This window comes from Delphinus delphis, chromosome 4 (assembly GCF_949987515.2).
Source record: "Delphinus delphis chromosome 4, mDelDel1.2, whole genome shotgun sequence".
NCBI classification, from domain to species: domain Eukaryota; kingdom Metazoa; phylum Chordata; class Mammalia; order Artiodactyla; family Delphinidae; genus Delphinus; species Delphinus delphis.
In genome coordinates, this window is record NC_082686.1 from 95413777 (window position 1) to 95441470 (window position 27694).

At 35.8% G+C, this 27694-nt stretch overlaps 1 protein-coding gene across 1 annotated transcript; it reads left to right on the forward strand.

Annotated features, from left to right (window-relative positions):
* The first annotated feature begins 880 nt into the window (after positions 1-880).
* Positions 881-18189, forward strand: EIF5A2 (eukaryotic translation initiation factor 5A2). Its single transcript, XM_060011147.1, has 5 exons — positions 881-1012; positions 1697-1896; positions 2441-2545; positions 12776-12907; positions 13496-18189. The coding sequence occupies exons 2-5, from the start codon at positions 1732-1734 to the stop codon at positions 13553-13555; spliced, it is 462 nt and encodes a 153-aa protein (XP_059867130.1). The 5' UTR covers positions 881-1012; positions 1697-1731; the 3' UTR covers positions 13556-18189.
* Positions 18190-27694: the final 9505 nt, after the last annotated feature.

Here is a 27694-nt window from a genome sequence, read left to right on the forward strand (position 1 = left end):
TCTCGATCCTGATCCTATTCAAGTCGCTATTGGCTCCACATTGATTCCAAGACAACCCAACTGGTCTCATGAGGTACGGACATACCTCAAACTCAAAGGAATGCCAATGCCAGGAGGAAGGAAGAGCTGCGTCTGGCAGAACATCTTTCGTCTGGACAATGCAGTAGGAGTCAGACACCCATTCGCCTCCAAAACTCCATAACAGCCTCTGATGTGAAGAGTGAGTTAGGTCATTTCACCGCTGCTTTTTAGGTCGTGGACGTCTCAGGAGTTCCCACCCCTGGGAGCGCGGTGGATCCTGGCGGAGCGGCAGCGGCAGTGGCTGCTGGAATCTCATCATGGGTGGCTAGGGTCCCCCGCAAAACCCACAGCAGGAGCCACGTAATAAAATACTGCACTCACGCTCTTCCTCGAGGAACAAGCATGGTTTTCAATGCCAAGTATGGCTGCAAGTTGGGCCAGAAGTTGGAACACAAAGTTCCCTCCACAGTCACGAGGCACAACCGTTGAAGGCCCATGCGTCGCGAGTTCTGGCAGCCGTCACATGACAACCGCCACGCACCTGACGTCAAGGGCCACCGAGTGCGTGGCTTGGTTCCCATTAACTTCGACTGGGACCCGAACGTAACGAACCTAAAAGTTTGAGGGAGCAAGTTTCCTTGCCGGCTAGTTTACCCTCAGCAACCGAACTCCAGAAAGTGCTCTTCACGCCGGAAGTGCACTAATCCGCAGCACGTGGGGTTGCCAGGGCGCTCTTCACGTGACTGGGAGGGGCCTCGGGAACCTTGTAGCCAATGGTAGCGCGAGAGGGCGGTGCCTATGACGCGCCGGGACCTATCCCGGAAGTAGGGCTGATGTGGGGGCGGGAAAGGGCGGGGAGGCCGGGGTGTGGGAAGTGTGGCGGCCCCGCCCCGTGTCTTGGAACTGCCGAGGTCGCCACCGCTGCCGCCGCCGCAGCTGTGGGAGACTGGCGCGGTTACGCAGGCGAAAGGCGCTCTTTCCCTGCTGAAAGGTGAAGACTCTGGGAAAAGGTGGTGGGGCTGCGACCGGAGCGAGGCAGGGCCGGGGAAGGCGGCCGGAGCCGAGCCCCGACCGTGGAGAGGAGGAAGGATGGAAGGGGGACCGAGGCGAGCGCGGGACCCGCCAAGGCTCAGGCCCGTGAGGCGCCGGGCCGGGCCGGGGATGCCGGCAGGACAGGGGGCGTCTGAGAGGTCGAAGTGACGGCGCTGCGGGCTGGGGGGAGAAGTGCTCTCCCGCTGCCCGAGGGCCAGGTGCTGCTGGCCAGGTCCTGTTATCTCCATCCTTCGTGGGGACATGAGGCCTGGGCTGGGCCCCCCGCAGTGAGGATCCGGGCGGCGGCGGAGGGCCGGGAGGCGCGGCGCGGTGCGGGAAAGTCACCGGCTCCTCCTGCAGTGGGACGGTGGGGCCGGGATTTGCTGCCCCCAGCGCGGGTGAGCGCCCTGGGCGGGTATTCCCCCCCCCTTCAACGAGCTCTTCTGCGACTTCCCTCCCACCTCCCCACCGAAGGATGGAAAAGTTTGTAAGGCCGGAGTTAGAAAGTCCCCACTATTCTGGGTGGGTGTTCTATAAATGCAAAAATAATAGATCCATGATGCGTGGCTCGTAACCTCTCCGAAATGAGGCGTTTCCCTGCCTGCATGCCAGTTGTTAAAAAGCAAACAAACTTTTTGCATAGTACCCTCAGAAAAGCAACCATCTCCCCAGCCCACCATGGCGGACGAAATTGATTTCACTACTGGAGATGCTGGGGCTTCCAGCACTTACCCTATGCAGTGTTCGGCCCTGCGCAAAAACGGCTTCGTGGTGCTCAAAGGACGACCATGCAAAATAGTGGAGATGTCAACTTCCAAAACTGGAAAGCACGGTCATGCGAAGGTAAATGCCCTTCCAGGTCTTTCTTGGTGTTGGGATTTTGATCATTTGTATTCCATTACAGAACATGAGGTTTCTGTAGTTATAAGAGTGTATAATGACACTTTTTTTTTTCTTCCCACAATTACTGGGTGATCAGCTATTTGAATACTGAAAGGTAACATTTCCTTCTTGGGCCCTTATAATGTTTCATTAACTGGGAACTGAAACTTTCCTGAATCCTAGTGACTTAGACAATCTATTCAGTTTACAAATGAGAAAACCTGTTCTAACATTCTAACGAACCTAAATTCATTGTTCTTAATCACTCTTATGATTGAATTACTAGACTATATGATATTGGGTCTTGATATGTCATGATACTGTTTAGTTGTTCACTGCTTCTCAGTTGTATGACCACTACATTTTTTTTTAAGAAAGTAAAATTAGATGACCTTGGAAGGAGAAAGAATCTGTCATAATCAGCTTTAGTATTATGCGTCTGTGTATGTAATGAGTGATATCTTGGCAAAGATTAAACAGTTTCCTGTTCTCCCGTCTCTGTTAGGTTCACCTTGTTGGAATTGATATTTTCACGGGCAAAAAATATGAAGATATTTGCCCTTCTACTCACAACATGGATGTTCCAAATATTAAGAGAAATGATTATCAAGTAAGTACTAATTTCCTTTAGAATGCTGCTTGTTTCCTGAAGGTGCAAATACTTTCTACTGTCCATTGTAATTTAATAAAACCCACAAGTAGTTTTGTAGGTTTTTCTAACCAATTGTTAAGTACCACTTATTTTAGAAATTGGAGAAATAGATAGTGCTATTTAACACTTGGTACCTTATCTAGGATGACTGCTAGTTTGCCACTTTTTAACATTCTTGCATTTTAAAAAATTTGAACACTTATTATTTCTCAAATCAAGTGACTCCATATTGTGAGTCCAATGTTTAGTAAAATTACTATTTTCCATGTTGTAAATTATTTCTCTTTGTTGTAAATACTTTCCAGGTATTTCTTTTCCCTTACCAGACCTAAGACTCAAGAAATTGTTGGAATTCATGTTCCACCAACCAAATTTGTGTGTATTAGTGAATGTGTGTCAGAATTTGGTATTCTTAAATAGGGAAATAAGTTGAAAGCCATAAATACAAAGGATAAAGTGTATGGTCACTGAATATGGTGAAGAAGATACAAAAACTTCGTAATTGTTTTATTTGTATTCAGTGACCATGCTGTGACCTTTTGTTAAATTATAGATATAAACTGCAAGTTTTAGTTCCAATTATGCATTTGGATAAGTCATGTTTAATGATAGCGTTTTCTTGTTTGGAGTATTGATGGTAACCAAACCACTGACCTCATAGAATGTGGGAGCTCAGATTAATCATAACTAAAGTCTTTCTTGAAAGTCTGCAATTTCTTTATCAAGCATATTATATATAGAACTCTTTTCATTTTACATAGTGAAAAATACAAGTGTGACACTCGAATTCGTTTTACCCAATTTAAACTTGTTCCTTTCTATACCTCATATTGTGTTGTATAATTTTTAAAGAATGTCACCATTAACTGCAATTATCCAATGATTTCCTTTTACTTTTTGTCCATATGTAAACATATTTTTGCACAGTTTTAATCTAGTAAGCAGTTTTATGTTTTCATTTTCCCACTTACAAATGTTTTCTAGGTTGCTTTGAAGTCTTCATAGAAATTTGAATTGTCTTAGTATAATAATAGCAAGATTTTTTTTAAGTCAGGCAGATCTGAGTTTTGATCTAGTTCTGCCACTTTCAAGCTGGGTGATGTTGGACAAATTACGCAACCTCTCTGAGCCTCAGTCTTCTCATCTACAAAGGAGGGATAATATGAAGATTAATGAGAAAATGTACTCCATAATTCCCTCAAAGTAGTTTTTTTTTTCTGCTTCCCCTTTTTCTGTATAAAAACTTCACTTAATCATTCCATTATTCTTGGAGCACCTAATTTAGACATGGCATATAGTGGATGCTCAATAAACATTTGTTAAATGAATACATGATTACTCAATGAGGTAAAGATAGTACAGCCAACTAAAGCTAAGCATAGAATTTTCTTTTGCCAAAAATAGATTTCTGTTTTCATCCTTAACGTGTGAATGCTTTGAATATTCAATATTCATTAATATTCATTCAATATACAAAGCTTTTACCCTTGAGTGTTTCAGAAAGATGGTATAAGTAGTTCAGATGACTACTACAGTGATCAAATTAGCCAGTCATTGATTGGAGCTCAAGATTTAACATAAAGGAAAATTTTGGTTTGGGTTTTATTTTGAGATAAAGCAGGACCTGGACTAGGATGAGGGGTATAAGATGAGTGAGGCCCTTGCCTCAAGCATAAAATTTTAAATAAAGACAGTACCAGAAACAATGCCAAGCCACACAGGGGCCTGATCCTGTCTGATATTTTGTTCATTATAGAATTTATGCATTAATTCTAATTTTTAAAAATATTACATTAACCTGATCACTGAGGGGGGTGTGTGTGTGTGTGCGCGTGCCACCTTAAATTTTGCACCCAAGACAAGTGCCTCACTTGCCTCGCCGTAGTCCCAGCCTTTGGTATGTAGTCTGTGTTCCAGAGCGGATCAGAGAATGACTCAAGCCTAACAGTCTGGGTCCAGATCCTTGCTTTGGCACTTACTAACTGCATGACCTTGGTTGGCAAGTTATTTAATCTCTCACCTGCCTTTCTTTATAAAATAAGGATAAGAATAATAAACTCCTCATGGAATCACTGTGAGGTTTAATTAGTTAATTCTTAGAATAGTGCCTTGCAGAGTGAGCACTCAGTGATCACATCCCTTCATTATCAAGTCACCATAGAATACTTATTTCTGTTCATTAAAAAAAATTAGCCTTTTTTTAGCCATGAGCCTTTCCAGTTATATTTATTGTCCTATGGTGGTCTTCACTCACCTTTCCAAGTGCCTTGATTAAATTTCTACTTATTATTTAGCTACATGTAGTCCTTTGTATTTGCTGAATTCAGTATTTCAAGTGCCAGTTTGACAGCTAAAGTGAAATATATATATCTGTTCATTATAATAATTAAAAAGTAAGTCTTTGTTTAGGAAAAGAAATGTATCAATATTTACAATTTTAATTTTACATATTTTAACATAAGTTCAGAATGAAAGGAAAATTGTCTCCTGAATTCCATTCCAAGATGTAGCTTGGATTGGAATTGCTAATTTCCATCACTTCTCCCAAAAGTAGTTATGGTTATCTGGGGCTCACTGATGGTGTAAAATACAAATACACCCAGACACCTTTGGGAATCCCAAGACTCTTAAATATAGAAACACTTGTTCAAACTCTGGTACACACTTGAGTCATATTTCTTTAGAAAGTTCTGTGTTCCTGTGCACTACACCACAAGTTGAATGCCTTTTCTGCATTTACTAAAGTTTAACCTGTCATTTAAAGACCACTTTTCAGAAGGAAAACTAATCACTACAGGACATGTTGAAGTGTATATTGTGCATCTTTGGATTATTGATGAATTGCCAAAACTGTGAATATTAAATCCTAGTATATTCTTCAAATAAGTGGTATGTCTTTTGGATATGGAGTTGAATTTTGTTGTTGCAACTAAAATAGAACAACAAAGAAAATAATGATGCTATGAATTCCTTGTGCCTAAAGTCTTTTTATAATTTATACCTGTTCTGTGGAATCTTTGTGTTCCCTGGTAAAAGCAGTCTTTCTTTGGAGTAGAAAACCTCTAAACCAGCAGATCCCAGTACTGCAGGGACAAGAAACAGATATTTTGCTACAGTATCATTGAGGGTAATAGTGAGAAGAGTCTCCTACCTTTGGTTCCTAGACCTGTATATTCTACCTATGGGAGAAATAGTACCATATATTGGAATATATTTAACCTGTAAAATAGCACCCAGGCCCAGAGTGTGTCATTCAGCAGGAGGCAAAGATGAGTCTTCAATAGGCAAATGCACACAGGCAAACTGTCTTAGAATGATGGAGGACATGGACCACCAGTGAATTCTCTGAGCATTGTCCTGTTGTCTTTTTATTCTGCCTGTTAAATGAATTTTTTAGCCAGAAATGATACTATGTGAGGTACTGACAGTAATGTGACAGTTTACAAATCCACACATGAGATTTTAGCAGAAGCACTGCAGGCAGCAGAGGCAAGTTTATATGTGGAGTAAGGATCTATTACAGTGAGCACAAACTGCTGCCTCTTCCATGAGGGAGGGAGTACAATGTTACCAGGCAGCTGGCTCTTCCCCTGGGGAAATGGTGCCATATCAGGGACTCTGTATTGGTCTCTGCTATGAGGTACCAGCAGTGGCTGTAGTCAGATCAGCCTTGGTGAGAGAAAACCGGTGTCATTGAGCCCATGCCACTGTGGCCAATTGTTCGTGAGCCAATTGAACAAGGACTGGGAAGACTACAAAAAGAAGCTGAATGACATTCACAGGTAGAATCATCTTGTCACCTAATTGTCTGCCTCCTCGGTAGCATGTCCCCTTGGTAAGCATTTATATGGACACATTCTCTAACTATTTGGAGAGGACCCTCCGCGTACCACTTTCCCAGACCTTATTGTCAGCAATTTTCCCATCTTTTTCTTTCAGTTTTGTTGACCTTCCATCCATACTCTTAGCCCTTGCCCATAATCAGTGTAAATCCAAACCTTTGGTTCTCTCTTCTTTCAAGTCCAGTACATGAAGTTCTCATCCCCACTGTCTTTCAGGGCCACCTCTGAATAGTTTCATCAGACTACGCATAACCATCTAGAAACCATTCTGAATTTTGTTTTTCAGTCAGGTGGTAATAGGGAACTCCCCACAAAGTCATCGGTACAAGTTGAGGGAGAAATTGTGGATGTTGCAGAAGAAGGTGCTTCCAAGTCTCATACAACTTGTTGGTGCTTTCAGGAGCTGCTCAAGTTGATCTCACATATGCAGCTTCTACTTAATGATGGAGTGCTGCTGTGCATACCCAACTTTATGGCTTGGTGTGTCAGATAACACTCTAGTTGATGATAGTGTTATTTCCTTGTGTTGTCTGATAACAATGATCAAACATTCAGTTCCCCCCAGGGACCAGCAGCTCTAAAGAAGTAGTTTGAGAGTGCTGCCGGAAGAGGAAAAGGAAGAAGGAGAAAGGAGGAGGTCTCACCTAAAAGTCTGACTGTTTTGAAATAGATTGAGAAATAAAATTAAATTCAGAAATTAGGGCTAAGCCACCTGTAATGATGCTATTCCTTCTCCAGCCTTCTTCTGTTGTATACCAATAATACAAATACAAGCAAAAAAGTTCCCCCATAATTCTCCTTTTTCATGTTCTTTCTTACCAGACCACATCATGGATAGAATCTGCAGTCACTTACTCTCCCAATATCCTTCCTTTCAGTTCATGCTTTGCTTCCTCAGCTCCCTGTACCCCCCACTATTTAGTGGTTACAGTGCTCTTTCTAGAATTCTGATATACTATAGCATTTTTCTTTTTTACTTTTTATTGTGAACATTTTCAAAATCTGATGAACCTCACGTACCCATCATCCACCTTCCACAATTATCAGTACATAACCAATCTTGTTTCATCTGTACCCCACCATCTATTTTTATTTGCTGTACCCTCTACCTCTTGGTTATTTTGATGCTAATCCCAGATGTTATATCATTTATCATTTCATCTGTAAATATTTTGCTACACATTTTTAAAAGGTATGGGCTGTAAAAAACAGCATACTGTGGCACCCCCAAAATTAGTAATTCCTTAATATCTTCAAATATCCAATCAATATCTACATTTTCCTAATTGTCTTTGTTCTTTTGTTTGCGTTTTGCTTTTTCAGATGTGATAGTTATTGTTTTTGTTTTACAGTTTTTCTAAATCAGGACCTAAATAAAAGTCCACGCATTGAAATTGGTTGAGGTAACTCTTAAATCTACTTTATAGGTTCTCCTCTCTCAGACATGCATTTGAGCCTCTCTTCCCTCTCTTTCCTCCCTTCTTTCTCCCTCTCTCTCTCTCTCTTCCCCTCCATTTTTGATGAAGAAACTAGATAAGTTGTTCTGTAGACTTTCACGCAGTCTGTATTTTGCTAATTGCATTTCCTTTGTCCCACGTATTTCCTGAAAATTGATAATTAGATGTACAGACTTGATCAGATCCAGTTTAGATTTTTATTTTCTTCTTCTTTTCTTTAACAAAAATTACTCCGTAGGTGATATTCTGTGCAACCATCAAGTAAATGAGTCTGATGGTGTCTTTTTTTTTTTTTAATTTTTTTAAATTTATTTTTGGCTGCATTGAGTCTTCGTTGCTGTGTGTGGGCTTTCTCTAGTTGTGGTGAGCGGAGGCTACTCTGCGTTGCTGTGCGCAGGCTTCTCGTTGTGGCTGCTCTTGTTGCAGAGCACAGGCTCTAGGCACACGGGCATCAGTAGTTGTGGCACGTGGGCTCAGTAGTTGTGGCTTGTGGGCTCTAAAGCGCAGGCTCAGTAGTTGTGGCACAAGGGCTTAGTTGCTCTGCAGCATGTGAGACCTTCCTGGACCAGGGCTCAAACCCATGTCCCCTGCACTGGCAGGCAGATTCTTAACCACTGCACCATGAGGGAAGCCCCTGATGGGTTTTTTTTTTTGTGATGTTATTAGATATATAATTGCCTTAATCCATTAATTTATTAAAGGAGACAAAGTAATCATCTGTTACTTTTTTTTTCTTTAAAAGCCAGAACACTTCTATAAGAGAAGGTTTCCTTCAGCTTTTTTGTTTACCCTGTGGTACAGTGTATAATAGGAAAGCCAATATAAATACTTGATTCTTTCCCTTTAAGTACCAGTTTTCAAAATTAGTTGGTTTCCTGGTATCTACTGAAGATGACCAGTGAAATTTTTTTTTCACTATGAACTCAAGCATTTAAACACATTTATGTTTCAATCCATTGTAGTTATTATCATTATTGATTATCAAATTGTTCTTTCTTTATTCCAGACCTTATTCTGGTTAGCTCCTGAATCCCTTTGATATGGACCTAGTGGTCTTTAATAGCACCATGCTTTCTGATCTTGTATACTTCCTACTGTGGACCTGGAATTATCCATTTTCCCAGGAGCCCTATGGAGAGAAATAGCACCATACATTGGATTCTTTTAGTAGGAAATGACAGATACCACATTCTGGTACTACTATTTTGGGTGTATGGTATAATTTCAAATGTCATTCAGCAGCTTGCTACACCACTGCATGCCTGAATCCTCTATTACAAGTTTTCTGACTCTGCCCTCTCCTGTCTCCTTGCTTTCTATTAGCAAAATGATTACTCTCTCTACCAAAAAAAAAATTGTTCATAAACATCTCAAAGTTATCAAATAAGTAGATTGCTTACAGGTGAAGAATCAGAAGGAAATATTTAGAATTGACTTACAACTGTTTTCTTACCATCCTCTCCTTCCAGCTCTACAGCGTCAGAGAGGGCTTTGAGGGAAGACTGAAAAAGTTGCACAAAAATATGCTTGAAACAAAAAAATGACACCGTTAGCTTTTTTTTTCCAAGATTGAAAATTACAAAAGGGGAAGTGATACCTTGAGAGAGGAAAAATCTTGCAGATACTACCTTAGCCAGGTGATCAAAGTTAATATCACCAGTAATAGGACATAGTGACATAATTTGTCTCTTGATGTGATACTCTGAGGACACATCATATATGTAGTAATCCTTCCAAAAATGCGCTAGCTGACTCATTAGAAAACAAACTCAAACTGAGCAACATTCTATAATACAGTAAACCTGTACTCGTCAAAAATGTCAATGTCATGCAACACAAAGGGTCAGGAACTGTTCCAAATTAAGAGACTAAACTGACATGACAGCCAAATAAATACAAGGCATGATCCTGGAGTTGAAAGGGAAAAATTGTTATCGAAGACAATATTGGGACAATTGGCAAATTTGAATATGGACTATATATTGAATAATATGTTAGCAATATTGAATTTCCTGATTTTGAAAAATAAACTGTGGCTATGTAAGAATATGTCCTTGTTCTTGGGAAAAACACACTGAAGTATTATTGCTGAAGAGTCATGATGTTTGAAACTTACTCTCAAATGGTTCAGCAAAAATAAGAATAAGAATGTGTATGGTATGCATTTTATATATTCCATGTATACAGAGAGGGAAAAACAGCACATGTGGTTAAATGTTAACAAAGAGTAAATCTAGGTAAAAGATAAAGGATTTTATTGCATTATTTTTGCAACTTTTCTCAATATCTGAAAAATTTTAAATTTATTTAAGATCAAATAATTCATTTTTATTATTTAATTTTACTTTTCTGTAGCTTAGCTTATTTTTGAAATTTTATTTCTTATAGCAATTTATTTTAATACTTAATATTTATAAATATATATTTTAGATGTTTTATAATATGTCTGTATCTTTTTGTATTTGAAATGCTTTATATTTCATCCCATGGCTTATTTTATTAATTCCCTTTAAAAAATAAAATACCATATAAATACCAAAATATCAGTATTATTATTTGGTTTATGTGGTTCAGTCACTAGTGGAGTGGGAACCTTTAACTCTTGAAATTGACAAGTTCTACTTCAGGGAATTGTTAAAAGAGCTGAAATAAAAAAAGATGAGCCTGTGGTTAATTGTTTAAAAATTACACTTCTGTCTCAACTCAACCTCCTTGCTTCCCGCTTTTCTGCCAACTACCTCACAAATGTTTGAGTGACCAAAAGATTAATTAAAAGTGTTTGTGGTGGCTCAGTAGGATGGTTTTTTGTTTTTGAGATTGTAGACATGTGTAAAAACTGAAATCTCCGGTGGTAGGTGGGGTTTCTGTGGAAAGCCATTGCCAGAGTTGGTAGTGCCATAGAGGAGAGCTTTGAAACTCTACCTCTGTGGTATGCCTGTGTTATGTCATAGGGGCTAAAGGGGACCAGGGACCATGTCTTTAACTCTTTTTGTGTATGTCAATGGTAGCATCTGGTATGCTGGGTGATTGCCTTTTATAAAACCTGTTAGACAAATGGGACCTAATGAAACTTAAAAGCTTCTGCACAGCAAAGGAAACCATAAACAAGACAAAAAAACAACTCCCAGAAAAAAAAAAAAAAAAGACCACTCCCAGAATGGGAGAAAATAATTGCAAACGAATCAACAGACAAAGGATTAATCTCCAAAATATACAAACAGCTCATGCAGCTCAATATCACAAAAACAAACAATGCAATCAAAAAATGGGCAGAAGACCTAAATAGACATTTCTCCAAAGAAGACATACAGATGGCCAAGAGGCACATGAAAAGATGCTCAACATCGCTAATTATTAGAGAAAAGCAAATCAAAACTACAGTGAGGTATCACCTCACACTGGTCAAAATGGCCATCATCACAAAATCTACAAACAATAAATGCCAGAGAGGGTGTGGAGAAAGGGGAACCCTCTTGCACTGTTGGTGGGAGTGTAAATTGATACAGCCACTATGGAGAACAATATGGAGGTTCCTTATAAAACTAAAAATAGAATTACCATATGACCCAGCAATCCCACTACTGGGCATATACCCAGAGAAAACTATAACTCAAAAAGACACATGCACCCCAATGTTCATTGCAGCCCTATTTACAATAGCCAGGTCATGGAAGCAACCTAAAGGCCCATTGACAGACGAATGGATGAAGAAGATGTAGTACATATATACAATGGAATATTACTCAGCCACAGAAAGGAATGAAATTGGGTCATTTGTAGAGATGTGGGTGGACCTAGAGACTGTCATACAGAGTGAAATAAGTCAGAAAGAGAAAACTAAATATCATATATTAACGCATATACGTGGAATCTAGAAAAATGGTACAGATGAACCTGTTTGCAAGACAGAAATAGAGACACAGATGTAGAGAACAAATGTACGGACACCAAGTGGGGAAAGGGCAGGTGGGATGAATTGGGAGATTGGGATTGACATACATACACTAACTAATATGTATAAAATAGGTAACTACTGAGAACCTGCTGTATAGCACAGGGAACTCCACTTCGTTGTGTAGTAGAAACTAACACAACATTGTAAAGCAATAATACCCCAATTTTAAAAAAAAAACCTTAAAATTCTAGGCACACTGATGGTGTACATGCTTTTAGAATAAATTAATGTGGCCTGGCTGTTTCCTCATACCTGTAATGAAAGAAATTCAATGATATCAATACTGTGCTTTTTTGCAGGTTAGGTTGATGACTGGTTTTGTTTCATTAATGTCATCAGCAAGCTAATGTTTTTCTTTTTTAAAAAATCTAGTGTTGTTAGCAGTGAGCTGGAGACCAAAAATTTTCCACTTCAGTTTGTTCATAATCAAATTATAAAACACATTGTTTGTAATCATGAAAAACTGAAAATAACTTTTATGCCCACTAATACAAAAAATGGTTAAATCAGTTACAGTATAACTTTGCAGTTGTGAAGTGATTAGAGAGACTAAGGTAGGTCCATATTTTCCAAAACGGAAAGATTTCTAAGATATATTAAGTGAAAACAACTTGCTGAAAAATACTTGTAATATCTCATTTATTTTTTAAAGCAACTATATATTGTGTACGTAACTTCAGGATACTCTATAAAAAAGCCTAAACTGTTTAATAACCTAGAGATTTGCGGGAGGGGAGAGTGCAGGAAGGAATGAACTTATATTTTTTGTCTGTACCTATTTTATGCTTTTGTATGTGTAGCATTCTTAAGCACCAAAATGTATTAATGTATTACTGTGTACTGATAAAAATTAATATAATTGGCAATTTATGTAAAAATTACAAAGGAGTGGGTGTAATCTAATCAGTGCAAATGATATAATTTCTTTCAATAGCTGATATGCATTCAGGATGGTTACCTTTCCCTGCTGACAGAAACTGGTGAAGTTCGTGAGGATCTTAAGCTGCCAGAAGGTGAACTAGGCAAAGAAATAGAAGGAAAATATAATGCAGGTGAAGATGTACAGGTAAAGACTTATGGAGAGATTGTTTTTTTAAATCATTTTATAAAAACTTTGACCTAAACTAGTTAGCATAAAATACTATATGTGAAATACAGCTTTTAAATACTGCTGAAATGTTGAAAATGATCTCTAGAACTAGGCAGTTTTCCCATGATACCTTTTACCATGGCCATTACCAAAGAAAGTATCAAAGTTCATTTTTTACTACATAGACACTGTCAATTCCAAATTTGTTTTGAAGATCAGCCTGAACTATTCTTAAGGATGAGAAAGGATGTTATGGGAATACTAAAGAGTGAAGGTGGCTTACTTTATCTTGTTGTAACTCTCAGAAGTATAACGTCTAATAAGTATTGAAACATTTATAGTTCTTATTCTCCTGTTCCCTGAAAGTTTTCTTAAAAACCACAATTTGAGAAATTTAGCTTTAGAAAACTGTAAAAAAAGGTAGATTATTTGATCTTGGAATACCTCTTTACAAAATCAGTATGTATAAAATATCCACAAATATCCAATGTATGATGAATTAACTATATCTTATATATGTATTGCCTTTTGAATACATTTTTGCCTGCATTTTTTTCCTTCTAGGTGTCTGTCATGTGTGCAATGAGTGAAGAATGTGCTGTAGCCATAAAGCCCTGCAAATAAACGGGAACATCAGGCATGAGCAAAATGTTTAGGTCTGGATCAACTGCAGATCTAAAGTTTGGTTCTAAGTTGTCACCAAAGCTATGGCGTTCATAAGCAACCTCATTTCTTTTTTAATTGTTTTGAAATTGTGCTGAGTTAGTTTTGCGGGCAATTCGTAATTTAAAAAAATGATCAAGATGTATAATTCTTTTTTTTAAATTTTGTAGGTGTCTTTCCTATAACTTTCTTCTGGTTTTCAGTATGTAAGTCTAAGAAACAGACAAGATAGCTTCAGCAGATGTGATTTGTCTGAGCAAATCGTTCCTAAATTTTAGTTAAATGATAAATAAACCAGGGTTTTAAATCAAACAATGTAGCATCTAGTGGTATTGAAGCACCACATTTAAGTTGAATTGCTCTGCATTAATTTCGAACTTAATATCATAGAATAAGTAGATTATGGATTGGAATTGTCAGTTTCAGCATGGATGTGGCAAGTACAGATCCTTAAACAAAAATCATGTTATCAAAGAGTGCCAGTTATCTTAGTAACCATGTGCAGCCCACCTGTATTACCTCAGTCATTCTGTTCTTTGCCAAATTGCTGGTAGACTTAATATAACCTATATTATGGGGATTTTAGTACTTTCTTGTGGTTGACAGAGGCATTAAACTGTTTTGTGATAGTTAGCAAGTCATATTGTAAGGAAGACACAAAGGACAGTGGCAAAGGAGGTTGGTTAAAACTATAGGTTTTTATTTGTGGCCTTTGTATTCAACATAAAAATAGGAAGTTTCCATTTGTGTATTTGCCTTTAACTCTCTTTATTTTCTCTCTTTATTAAAGGGAGTGACCTGCTTTACAGGATACTATATAGCACTTTTTATCAATTATGTTGAATAAATGTTGGTATTTGTAGTAGTCACTCCTTTTCAGCCATTTTTAAGTAGACTTTTTTGACATCAAAATATTTGTTAGACAAAACTGGAAATTCTTACTTTAAATTGATTTGGAACATTTGTTAAATTTATGTATATTTTTTCTAACATGAAAGTGAATCATAGAAGAAAAGTCACTTTATGTGATGATTATTATTTAACTTAAGAAGTATATGTATTTTATCTGATTGTCTTGTGACTTAATTCAGTTACTGGTGTGAAATATATCTAGGAAAGAATTCTATAAACAATTATTTTAAAAAGTATTTTAGGTGATTCTGCTACATTTCTGTTTAGTCTTTTGGATCATATATCTATATTTCCAGAATTCTAGGCATTGTCACAGGGTTTGTGAGGACCTTTGACTCAATACCAGTCATTATATTGCAGTGAAACTTAGAACAAAATCACCATTTCAGTAATAACTTCATTCTCTAAGACTCATTATGAGACCTCTCCCATCATACTTTGACTTCTAAAAGGCCTTTGTACCTATCATCTAGAGGAAAATATGTATGATGCTGTAACTGGTCTACTCAGTGACTGGAAATAGCATTAGGAACAGAAGATCCCAAAGTTTTAGTTACTTAGTTTGCACACACTTTTAAATCTTGTATTGGCCTCAGCAAACCCATTTGGAGAAGAAGCAAGATACTTTAAGGAAATGCAAGAGGAATTCTAAAGCACAAGAAATATTGAGGTTGTAGTTAATCATTTTTAGTGTAACATTTTAGTTTTTCCCATCCAAAGCACAGTTAGTAACTAGACTAAATTCTTTCCAGTATTCCATTTAAGTATCTACTACATACTGCTCTAGTTTTTTAGTACTCTGTAATATGTATCTTACTTGGGACTGGTTGGCATTGTTACCCACAGGAGCTCCAAAAAGTTATCAGTCTGTGTTACTTGCTGGTCATTCATATGACCTCAGTTAACCACACTGATGTTCTGGTTTAGTATTAATTCTGGATTGGCATGCCCTTGTTCTTCATAATTTGTCAAACTTCACATAAACATATTTTCAATTGTGAGGTAAGTGTATATAAATTATAATAATGCATCTGTACCTTCATATCTTGAATGGCAAAAGCTATTTATGCTTAAATATTTCATTTTAATTACTATAATGAGTATAAATACTCTTCTGTCATATAATTAATTATAAGTATAGATTTTAAAGATATGGGACTGTTTATTTTCACATAAGTCAGTACATGTTTCTCTAGAACAATATATTTCATTTAGAAAAGCTTTATAAATTGTATTAAAAGGAAGCAGGAAACATATTTTTTAACAGAACAGAAGTGACTTCATTCTTTTTTGACATCAGAAATGTTAAAAGTTGATTCCTAGTATTTGTTGTACTTTTTTGTAGCAAATGTGTTAAATGTCAAAGTTACCATATATAGAATGTAGACTGTCACATTGATAGATTATACAGTGACACCTTTTTGTCTGTAGGCATTTCACCAATTTATATACAATATTATAGTAACAAGTGGAATATTTGTTTCTTTCTAGAACAACATATTTTATTTCTACTGTGAAGACTTTGTTTTACCTTATTTGCTACAAAGTTGTATACCCTCTGAAATAGATCAAATTATTGCTACTTTGACTTAGCATTTGCATCATAAACATAATTATGATGTTTCTTTTATGCTCCCCTCCAAGGGCTGTCAGTCACTTGAAATTATTGCTAACCAAGCTCTTGAATACGTTTCCATTTATGGTACAAAATTCTGTACCAATGCTTTATAACAATTATCAGAACTCTCCTGCAGCCAGAGCATGAAATCTTTAATAGGAGATGCTGCAATAAAATGTTTAGGCTATAAAATTTGGGGACACAACTTTTCATTATAGCACAATTAGTGTGCATGTGCACACATAGCTTTGTATGTTTGTTCTTTTTACAACGTCATTCCAACTCTTAAAAGTACTGTAGTCTGGTAGTGCCTCAAATGTTGGTAACTGTTTTTTTTTTTTAATTTACAGCTTTTCCAGAATTTGTTTTTGTACTTTAAAGTTTCTCAATTAGATTATTTCTAGTTGAACTGTAATTTGAATGCATTGTTCTCAGGGCTCTTTGTGCTAAGTGCTGAAGTTTCATTATTTCAAAGCTAACTGCCTGAAAGTATATTACAAATTTTTCCCAAATTATAATAGAGTGATACATACAAACAAAAATCCATAATATCAACATACTTAAACCATATACTAAATATTCAAGAAAAAAATGAGAACATTAGTAACATCTATACTGGAATCTTGCCATATTTTTTTTCATTTTAGAAAATAATTTGGTAGTCTTATCTTAGACCCTTATCCTTAATGATATATCTGAAAGCATTCCTTTGGCCCAGAACCCAGAGATAGTTTTAGAGCCAAACTTTGATGTGATTCTCAAACATATTTAGGGACAACAGAACAAAAATTCATAGTACTTTTTTGGGTACACTAAAATGTTTACATATTGAATTCTGTAATACGAACTAGGAACAAATTTATTATGAGAAAATATGGCTCTTAAGCAGAAAATGTGTGAACTATAAGCATATTTCCATAAACAGTATATTATATTGAACTGGTCAACAGTTTAAAATTTTCTGATATCATCTAAGCAGAGTACTTTATAGTTTTCAAGCCTTTTTTTTTCCCTACCATTCAGACAAGTAACAGGCAACAAAAGCTTAAGAAAAATTTATTGTGGAAAATCTTAAAATTGAGAAAATTCAATCTATTAACTTTATTAAATTTTTTTCTCTGAATTGGGTATATGGCATTATTTGATTTTAGCAGGGAACATTTGGATTTAGCTTACGGAACACAGATGTTCTGTGGGAACATGACTTGAAGTTCTATATAATGTTTTTTCATTAAATAACCATCTGAACATCAAGGTAACTACCAAGTGAGGTCAAGTGCCTGAAAAGTGCTGTATACATCTAATTAGCGTGTTTTCCTTTCATGAAAGATGCATCTTATAGCAATGCATATCAGGCTTTCACCTTCTAAAAACATACTTGCCAAACTTTACCATCCACCACTATCTCTGTCTCCTTAGAACAGGTCGAAACCTATTTTACAATTGAGAGAGATTGCTTTATTTATATAAAGTCCCTAAAACTGTGTCTTGATATTGGTAGACTTAAGTTTATCTTAGTTCAAGATTGCACATTTTTAAAGCTCTGGATATAAACTTTATTCAGTGATGACTATACAGCTTGTCATAAGTCATAGTTGTGACCATTCTTGAAAGGAATTCTTTATTGTGGTTAATATCTACTATGAATAAGCACTCTTGTGCTTGTTACAAAGTATAGTGCAAATTACTAGCTCTATACTGTTTTTGTCCTCCTCTCCAAAAAGAAAATAGTTGAAATGGCATTGTCTAATCCAGTGGCACTTTATTAGTAATACATTTTATTTGTCATAGGTATAAGAGAACTTATGCTTTTACCTGCAGAGACTTATATGTTTTAGCTAAAACTTTAAAACTGTAAGATATGTAGTATGGGTATTATTATAATCATGTATTTTACATTTCAAAAATGGGTAAAATTAAAATATTAAGCCTTTGTCTATATTAAAATAATTGTGAAATCCTTTAAAATATAGATGGTAAACTTAGCAATTATAATTTTTGTTACATTAAAATATATTTGTCTGTTAACATCATCAGTTATATTAAATAAAAATAAAGTTAATTTAACAGCTTACACTATTCTTGTATATATACATTCCTAGAAACATTTTCATACTAGAAATTAATTTGTATATTACTGTTAAAAGAAAATCTAACTTGTATTTTTATTTTTTTTATATTTTAGGTTCTTACTATACAGCACCCTAGCTTTACAGCTGGGAATGTTAATTTCTAGATTTTAGTTCCAGATTTAGGTACACTTCTTTTAATCTTTAAATTTTTAATAGTTTTTAAGAATACATAAAATACATGGTTCAAAATTCTATAGGTACAAGAATAAATGCATCTTCCCATCTTCGTCCTCTTTCTGTGCATTCTTCCAGAGATGCACAATGCAAGAGAGTTTAGTGGTCCCTTCCCCACCCCTGATCTCCCAGGATCTGAAGTGTTCCTTCTTTACGAGAGTTGCTGTTCTCTTTCCACAGCGATGTGAATGGTGTGATGAGCCCCTGAAGCAAACTCTTCACCCTTTTCCCAATCCTCACCATATCTAATCAACACCATCTGGACAGATTCATCCTCAGGGGCTCAGCAGTTTCTTCCTTTTACACACTGTACTATTCTAGAACATCTCTGTCACTTCCTGACTTGTGGACCATACCAAGACTTCCAGTGTAGTTGTCACCTCGTATCCATGATCAGTATCACTGTTACCCATAATCTTCCATATCCAGCAAGCATAATTGGGCAGTGGGAGAAGCACCAAATTAAAGTCTTCCACCCGTCAACCCCACTCTTTTTTGCCACTTGCAAATACCAGTAGCTTGTTTCCCAGAAGTAGGCATGAGAAGGGTAAAAGAAGAGTGAAAAGGGACTAATTGTATGTTATGTATCAGCCTGTCTGAGTTTCTTCTTCCCACCACCCCAACCTCATATTTAAACATTCTATCCAAACAGGAGGTGTCCTATGGAATTGCCTCTTTAAAAACCCTACTGCTTGTCTAAAGTGTGTGTTCCACTGGGAGCTTAAAGTATCCATTGCCACAGTACATTCAGCAGGATCAGTTACAATCACTGGATGTGTATCAGCTCAAAAGAACCCACCTACAAGGTTTTATCAATCCATTTTCCAATTTGAGAGTTATTTCTGAGTCCATTCAAAATAATTTCCCGCCACCCACGGGTACTACCCGGCATCACAATGACTTGTGTTCCAGTGTTTAGGAGGGCCCCAAAGGCTCGGCAACCACATTTGCTATCAGATTCGCAACAAAGATCCTAACTGGGAGAATGGAGGTTTATCTACCTAATAATGATAGTGTGTCTGCCTTTTTTGGTTCACAGTTTATGTGTGTGTTTCACTTAAATTATTGTCACTCTAGTTCGTTGTAATTCCTATACATTCAGTGAGGTAAATCTTGGAGAAAAAAATATATACATGGAACCTTCGGAAAAAAAAGGACATTTAGGACACAAAACAGTTTCTATAAAGTGGAAATATTAAAAATAACACCCTGATACCAGTCCTAAGTGAAATTAAAAACAAAACTAGATGTAGGTTTTGTACCTTGTTAAATTTATTTCAAAATATTTTAAAGTAAAAAAAAACTAGAAAATAAAAAAACTCTTCTACCTGGAAATTTTAAAACCTATTATGTAATTCTATGATGAAAGGGGTACTACAAACAAAGAATTCCTGAAAGATAATGAAAACACTATATATCAGAATCCATGTAAAGCAGTATAGATGAAAATTTGTAGCCTTAACACCTATATCAATAAAAATGAAAGAATGAACATAAATGAATTAAATTCCTAAATCAAATAACTAGGAAAAAAAACAGCAAAATAAACCAAAAGGGAGCACAAGGGAAGAAATGATAAAAACAGAATTAGGTGAATAGAAAAACAGCAAATTAAAAAAATAAAATTCTGGTTTCTTGAAAAATTAACAAACCACTGGCTAATTTAAGGTAAATAAAGGAAGAAAACACAAATGTAAAAAATGAGAAATGACAAGGAGTGACTAATGCAGAGAAAATAAAAAATTCTATGCAGATAAATTTGAAAACCTAAATGATATAATTTTTAAGGAAAATATGGTTATTAGAATCAACCTCAGTAGAAACAAAATTTAAACAGAACAATTTTAATAAAAGAAATAGAGAAACTGTTCACAAAAAACAAACCAACAGCCAAAAACCAAAACCAGGCAAATTGTTTCACTGGAGAATTTTACCAAACTTTTGGAGACCAGATGGTTTCAAAGTTACATAGATTGTTTTAGAGCATAGAAAATCAGAACTTCTAAATTATTTTTACAAAACAAATATAACATTGATACCTAAACTTGATAAAGTTAACCAAAATAAATACGAATGCTTATGCAAATATCCTAATATACTATACTAGTAGTGATAGACTCAAACCCCACATGAAGAAAATGATACCCATGCCCACATGGAGTTTATATCAGAGATGCAAGAATAACTCAATATTATGAAATCTATTAATTCACTCCCGTAGAAACAGGTTAATATCTAGGAAATCTCTCTTAATAGTATTCACTATATTATGAGTCTACAGAGATAGGTCATATTATTTTCTCCATAGATACTGAAAAAAACTGGACAAAACAATACCCATCCTTAAAACATCTCTCGGAAAACAAGGAACAAAAAACAACAGGTGGGGCTTCCCTGGTGGTGCAGTGGTTGAGAGTCCGCCTGCCGATGCAGGGGACACGGGTTCGTGCCCCGGTCCGGGAAGATCCCACATGCCGCGGAGCGGCTAGGCCCGTGAGCCATGGCCGCTGAGCCTGCACGTCCGGAGCCTGTGCTCCGCAATGGGAGAGGCCACAACAGTGAGAGGCCCGCGTACCGCAAAAAAAAAAAAAAAAAAAGCAGGTGGATGAATAACATAAATATATCTATGTTTATACATGATAATATGGTATATATAACATTTTATGTGTGTATGTGTGTGCATGCCCACGTGTGTGTGTGTTTGTAAAATTGTAAAAGCTAGCCTTTTACCTAATGGAAAAACACTAAAGGCATTCTCAGTAAGGTCAAGAACTAGCTAGGCAAGAATGCCCACTATCTTGACCACTATTATATTGTTCTGAAAGTATTAGCCAATACTATCGGACAGTTAAGAAAACAGTAATAGAAAACTAATAGAAAACAGTTAAGACACATTAGACTTGTAAAAGTAAGAGAAAAAACTTCTATTTTCAGATGATCTGATAGTATACCTGGAAAATCCCAGGTAATCAATGATAAACTCAAAAAATAAAATTATTCATTAAAGTAGCAGGATATAAGATTAACATGCAAAAATCAATAGTTTTTATAAACAAAAATAACCAATTAGAAGATAAAATGGAAGGAAAACCTCATTTACAGTAGCAACAAAAAGATGAAATATAATGAAGAAACATACAAAGAAATGTTCAAAACGTATATGAGGAAAACTATAAAACACTCCTGAAAGACACAAAGTTGACTTAAACAAATGGAAAGACATTCCTTATTCTTGGCTGATATTTCAACGTTATTGAGATGGTAGTTCTACCTCTTTTGATTTATAAATTTAATGCAGCCCCCTCAAAAATACAAGCTTTTTTATGGAGTTAAGCAAGTTGCTAAAAAGTTCTTATGGAAATATAAACATGCAAGAAATAGCTAAGAAAATACTGAAAAGAAAGAGCTATGAGTGGGGACTAGCATTACCAGAAATTAAAACTACTACAAAGTCTCTATAATGCAAAGAGTGAGGTACTGGCAAATGAACAGGCAAACCAATAGAGTGGAATATAAAGTCTAGAAATAGACCCAAATACATACAGAAATTTAGTATTTGATAAAAGTGGTATTGCAAACCACTGGACAAATGTTGATTTAGCTAAATTGTGCTGGGACAATTGGGAAAAAATAAATTTGAAAAAAATAAAATGAATTCCATACAACATACACAAGAATAAACTCCAAATGAAGCAGTGGTCCAAATGGAGACAATAAGCTAAGTCCTAGAAGGCAGTATGGGTGAATTTCTCTATAACTTGACTTCTTTTCAACTATGACTGAAATTGCAGATATAATAAAAAGATTTATAGATATATAGATATACTGTAAAGAAAAAATAATAAATGGAGCAAAATGCTAACAATAGGTAAAAATCTAAAGGATATATAGACACACATATATATTTATATATTCTTTATCCAGATTTTTATGCATTTATAGTTATATGTTTATAATGTATGTGTGTGCGTTTTGAACTATTTTTACAGTTTTCAGTAAGTTTGAAATAATTTATAAATAAAAAGTTTTTTAAATTTCAAAAAACTGTGTATAGTACCAACCAATATTTACAAATGTATGTAATTACTTGTGTAATCCAAATGATATAGATATACAAATACACATTCATAAACATTCAAGCCCCAAAGCATTAAATAGCTATTTCTAAGCAGGTGGGATTTTAGATATTTTTATGCATTATCTTTTTTGCTTCTCTATATTTCCTTTCATGAGCATTTCTTTCGGCATAAGAGGATAATAATTTTGTTATTTACAAGTTCCTCAAGCATTGTCTATAGTAGTGAAAAGTGGAAATACTCCAAATGGACACAAACAGGTGAATGACTAAGCTAAAAATGACAAGTAATAAAATTAAGCAATGAAAAAAGATACTTGCTCTCATTTTAAAGGCTGATCAACTATTCAGAATTCCTGTGGCACTGTGTAACGAGAAAATCTTACTTCTGAAACTGCAATTGTTAAAAATAATTTAAAAATTACTTAGGTTTTTCTAAATACATACTGAGAGAAGAGATGAATTGAAGCAAGTATACATTTTTTTAATCATAGGTTTTCATGCTTTCCTATCAAATTAGTAAAGGGCAAGCAGCGACTTCAGTTCCTATTTCCCCTGCCTGATACCCTTAACTTTCATTTATGAGTATCTAACGAAGAACATTCTTAAGTTGGAGGAGTTAGAAGCAATATTCTTCAGTAGTAATAAGTTTCTCCTCAGCACTTGACTGTTGTTTGCACAGAAGGGCTATAGCACATCCTTTGTCAAAGCTGTGCAGTTTACTTCCATAGGACTGTTTGTCTGCAATGTCATTTGAGGATTCTTTTTGGAGATGGGTAGTGCAATGCCTCATGACACTCAACATGCTCCATTTTGTAGCACATGGTGCAGAAAGAAAAAATTCCATAAAAAAAAGATGAAATGGTATTTTTCCTACATATACAAAATCTTTTTTTTTTTTTAATACAATGCTTGAATGGTGGTAACATTGAATACTGGTAGGTTTGGATAAAGGGAAATTTACAGATTCCAGTTTCATAAATAAGCTTCTAGCAAATAAAGTGAGTTTTAATAATAAGTAAATTTCAGATATGCAGAATACTGTCTACTTTCTATGTTACAGTGTGATCCTTTGTGATGTTAACAGTCCTGAGGTCTTCCAAAAGAGAACGCTGTAAGACTGAGGTACACCATCTGATCCTGTAAGATATTTTGTGTGATGCCCAAACCCAGTACAGACACAGAGCTGCAGGAAAAGCAGATGTATGAAATACTAATGCACCATGACAGAAAACTCTGTTCAGAGCCTGTTTGCCTAAATGCCATAACATTGTGTGTGTGTGTGTGTGTGTGTGTGTGTGTGTGTGTGGTTCAAAATACATATTGGTACTTACATGGATAAATGTTTATTAGACTATTACAAACATTCATTAAAATATCTAAAATCTTTCCAGTACAAAATATTAGGGTGGATTTTAAAGTTTTACGTTGACTGCAAGGTTTATGTTTTTGCAGGTGTACATGGATTTGCATATTAGAAAAATAATTAGAAAAAAAATGATGGTTGTGAGAACTTTTTCCCCACTGTTCTTAAGTGCCATTTTGTCATAAATGGCAAAAACACACATTTGTGTGTGCTTATTTCTGGGCTCTCTATTCTATTGGTCTGTAAGTCTAACCATGAAACAATATCCAATTGTTTTAATTATAGTATCCTTAAAATAATCTTAATCTATAGAGCAAGTCCTCCCACTTTATTTTTCCTTCTTCAAGTATATTCTGGCTATTCTGGTATCTGTGTTTCCATACAAATTTTCAAATTGGTTTCAAGAGAGAGGGAAGGAAGGATGGATGGATGGATGGAAAGAAGGGGAAAAAGGAGAGAGAAAGAGGAGGGAGGGAGGAAGGAAGGAAGGAAGGAAGGAAGGAAGGAAGGAAGGAAGGAAAGAAACATCTGTTAAGCTACTGTTTGTGATCACATTGAACCTATAATTCAGTTTGGAGAGAATTGACATCTTTATTATATTGGTTCTTCCAGTCAAGGCACAATGAATGTCTACTTATTTAGTCTTCTTTAATTTTTCTCAATTATATTTTATAGTTCTGTGTAGAGGTCTTGTACATTTTTTATTTTTTCATAGGTATTTGATATATTTATGTTATTGAAAATATCTTCTTTACTTTTCATCTTCTAATGTATTGTTGGTTTATAGATATGCAATTGAGTTTTATACCTAAACTTTGTATCCAGCAATCCTGATAAATTCACATATTAATTCTGATAATTTATCTGCAGATTATTTTAAATTTTGTACATATGCAATTGCATATCCACTAGAAATAATGGCCCAACTTGCTGCATAAAAGATTGCTAGATATGGTTTTATTAATAATATATCTGTGATTATAGTATATTAAAATAAATATTTCTACTAATATAAACAAATCGATGACTTAAAGAGTTTGTGTAAACTTGGTGTCTTAGCCTTCATACATTTGGTTTATTTGGGGAAATGATCCCAGGTAACAGAAATAAGGAACCAGGAAGTGGGAAAGAGCAAAAGCAAAAAGGAATGTGCTGGGGACAAGTGAGGCTTAATCCTGCTGGGATCTTCCATGCAATGATGTAGAATGTACTTCTTTTTTTTTTTTTAATTAATTAATTTATTTATTTATTTTTGGCTGCGTTGGGTCTTCGTTTCTGAACGCAGGCTTTCTCTAGTTGCGGCGAGCGGGGCCTACTCTTCGTTGCGGTGCGTGGGCTTCTCAACGCGGTGGCTTCGCTTCGCCTGTTGTGGAGCATGGGTTCTAGGGTGTGCGGGCTTCAGTAGTTGTGGCTCACGGGCTCCAGAGCGCAGACTCAGTAGTTGTGGCACATGGGCTTAGTTGCTCCGCGGCATGTGGGATCTTCCGGGACCAGGGCTTGAACCCGTGTGCCCTGCATTGGCAGGTGGGTTCTTAACCACTGCACCACCAGGGAAGCCCTAGAATGTACTTCTGAACTGTCCACTCAAGAGAAAGAAGAAGGGAGCGGTAATTTGGGGCAGGTGTAACTTGGCAGTGTCTCCCCATATATTTTCCACCTTTTATCTCTATGGCTTCTCTGAGGAGAGGCGTGGGAATCTCCCTACTAACACTCATTTACACATGTACAACCTGGAAATACAAGGCAGTTAACACCCCATGTATAACCATTGACCAGTGGGGGACAGGAAACTGTGGATAAATGCTCCCCTCTTCTGGATTAAAAGGGAAGTTGCCATTGTAAAGCAATTATACCCCAATAAAGATGTTAAAAAAAAAAAAAAAGGGAAGCTGACCAAATGTGAGTTTGGGCATAAAAGGTGTCTATTAAAATTAGCATCATTTTTTCCTCAGATGTGTGGTAGCACTCACTGGTGAAGCTATATGGGTGTTTTTCTTGTGGGAAGGTTTTAATTACAAATTCAATTTAGTTAAAAGATAGAGGACTATCAGATAGTGTGTTTTTTCTTGTGTAAATTCTAAGTTGTATTTTTCAGTATTCATTTCTTCTAATTGGGCATACAGTAATTTAAACTATTCTCATTTTTAATTGTAATGTAAAATATACATATATAGAAAAGCACACAGATTATAAATTTACAGCTTGATGAATTTTCACAAACTACACACACTCATATAACCGCCACCAAGATCAAGAAACAGAACATTACTAGCACCCTAAGCCCACAAAATAAACATGTTATTTTTTTATACAGTAGGTGTTTGTTTAGATTCACTCACAAGTTAGCCATTTTCTTTGCTCACTATTTCTTTTGGCCCATAGGCCTTCTTTCTAGGATTCTTTTCCTTTATCCTGAAGTATATTTCTCAGAGTTCCTTTCCTGGGGGTCTGCTGATAGCAGATTTTCCGTTGTGTTATCTAAAAATGTCTTAAATGCATCTTTACTCTTGAAAGATAGTTTTATACTTTTTAGTTCTAGGGAGACAGCTATTTTCTCTTAGCACTTTGAAGATAATAATCCTCTGCTTCTGGCTTCCATTATTGCTTATGTGAAGTCAGCTGTTTATATAACCCCTGTTAGTAAATATTTTGGTTTTACTTTCGGGATGCTTTCAAAATAATTTTGCATTTGTGTTTTGAAGTTTCACTACAATGTGTTTAGGTGTGCGTTTCTTTTCAGTCATCCTGCTTGAGGTCTATTGCGCTTCCTGAATCTAAGAATTCAGCTGTTATTTCTCTAAATTTTCCCTTTCCCCCATTTTCTCTATTGTGTCCTTTTAGATCTCCCATTTGACATAACTGGAACATTCTTACTCTGACATCCTTGTCTCTTAACCTGCCTGTTATATTTTCTATCTCTTTGGTTTTCTATGTTTTATTCTAAGTAATTTCCCATTCACTAATTTTCTCTGCAGTTGTTGTCTACTCTCCTGTTTAACTCATCCACTTTTCTAATTAAAGATCTTCTATTTTTAATTTCTAGAAGTTCTACTTTGTTCTTTTTTTTAAAAAAAAATTCCTGGCCAATTTCGACTGTCCCTGGTTCCCTTATCGTATTTTAAATAGTTTTAGCTTTTAAATATATTAAAGATACTTATTTGCATTTGCTTCTGCCTGGCACTACCAAGCCAAGCATACTTTTAAACTGCATTTTTAGGCTGGAGCTTTCTCATGCTAGTTGAGCAGACCTAATTCTAGCCCTAAACTTGTATGAGCATGAGGACTGGTCATTTCTGTCTCCAAAAAAATTCTTTTACTTTTCCACCAACTTAACCATACATTAGAAATTATTGATAAAACTATATGTTAGCCAGTTTTTTAAGGTGGCTACATATGGGAGGGTTTCCCTGTGAATCTAATCTGCCATATCCTTCTATGTTTTATTTTACTGCTCTATTCAGGCTCCATTATCATAGAGATCCAATGACTGAAGTTTATAATATATCAGAAATGTATCTATCATATATTACAGGATCTTATATTTGAATTGCAGAAAAGACAACTTCCCTTCATTGTTCTAAATTGTCTTGGCTCTTTTTAGACACCTATTATTTCATATGTTTTAGAATCTATTGTCAAAATAAAAAATATCTATGGGGTGTTGACAGGCATTGTATATACATATATACATACATATATATACATGGAGAGAGAGAGAAAAAGAGAGAGAGAGACAGGGAGAGAGACTCTGTGTAAAATTTGGTTATTTACAATATTTAACCTTACTATCTTATCTGCATATTTCCGGTTAATATATTTTTTA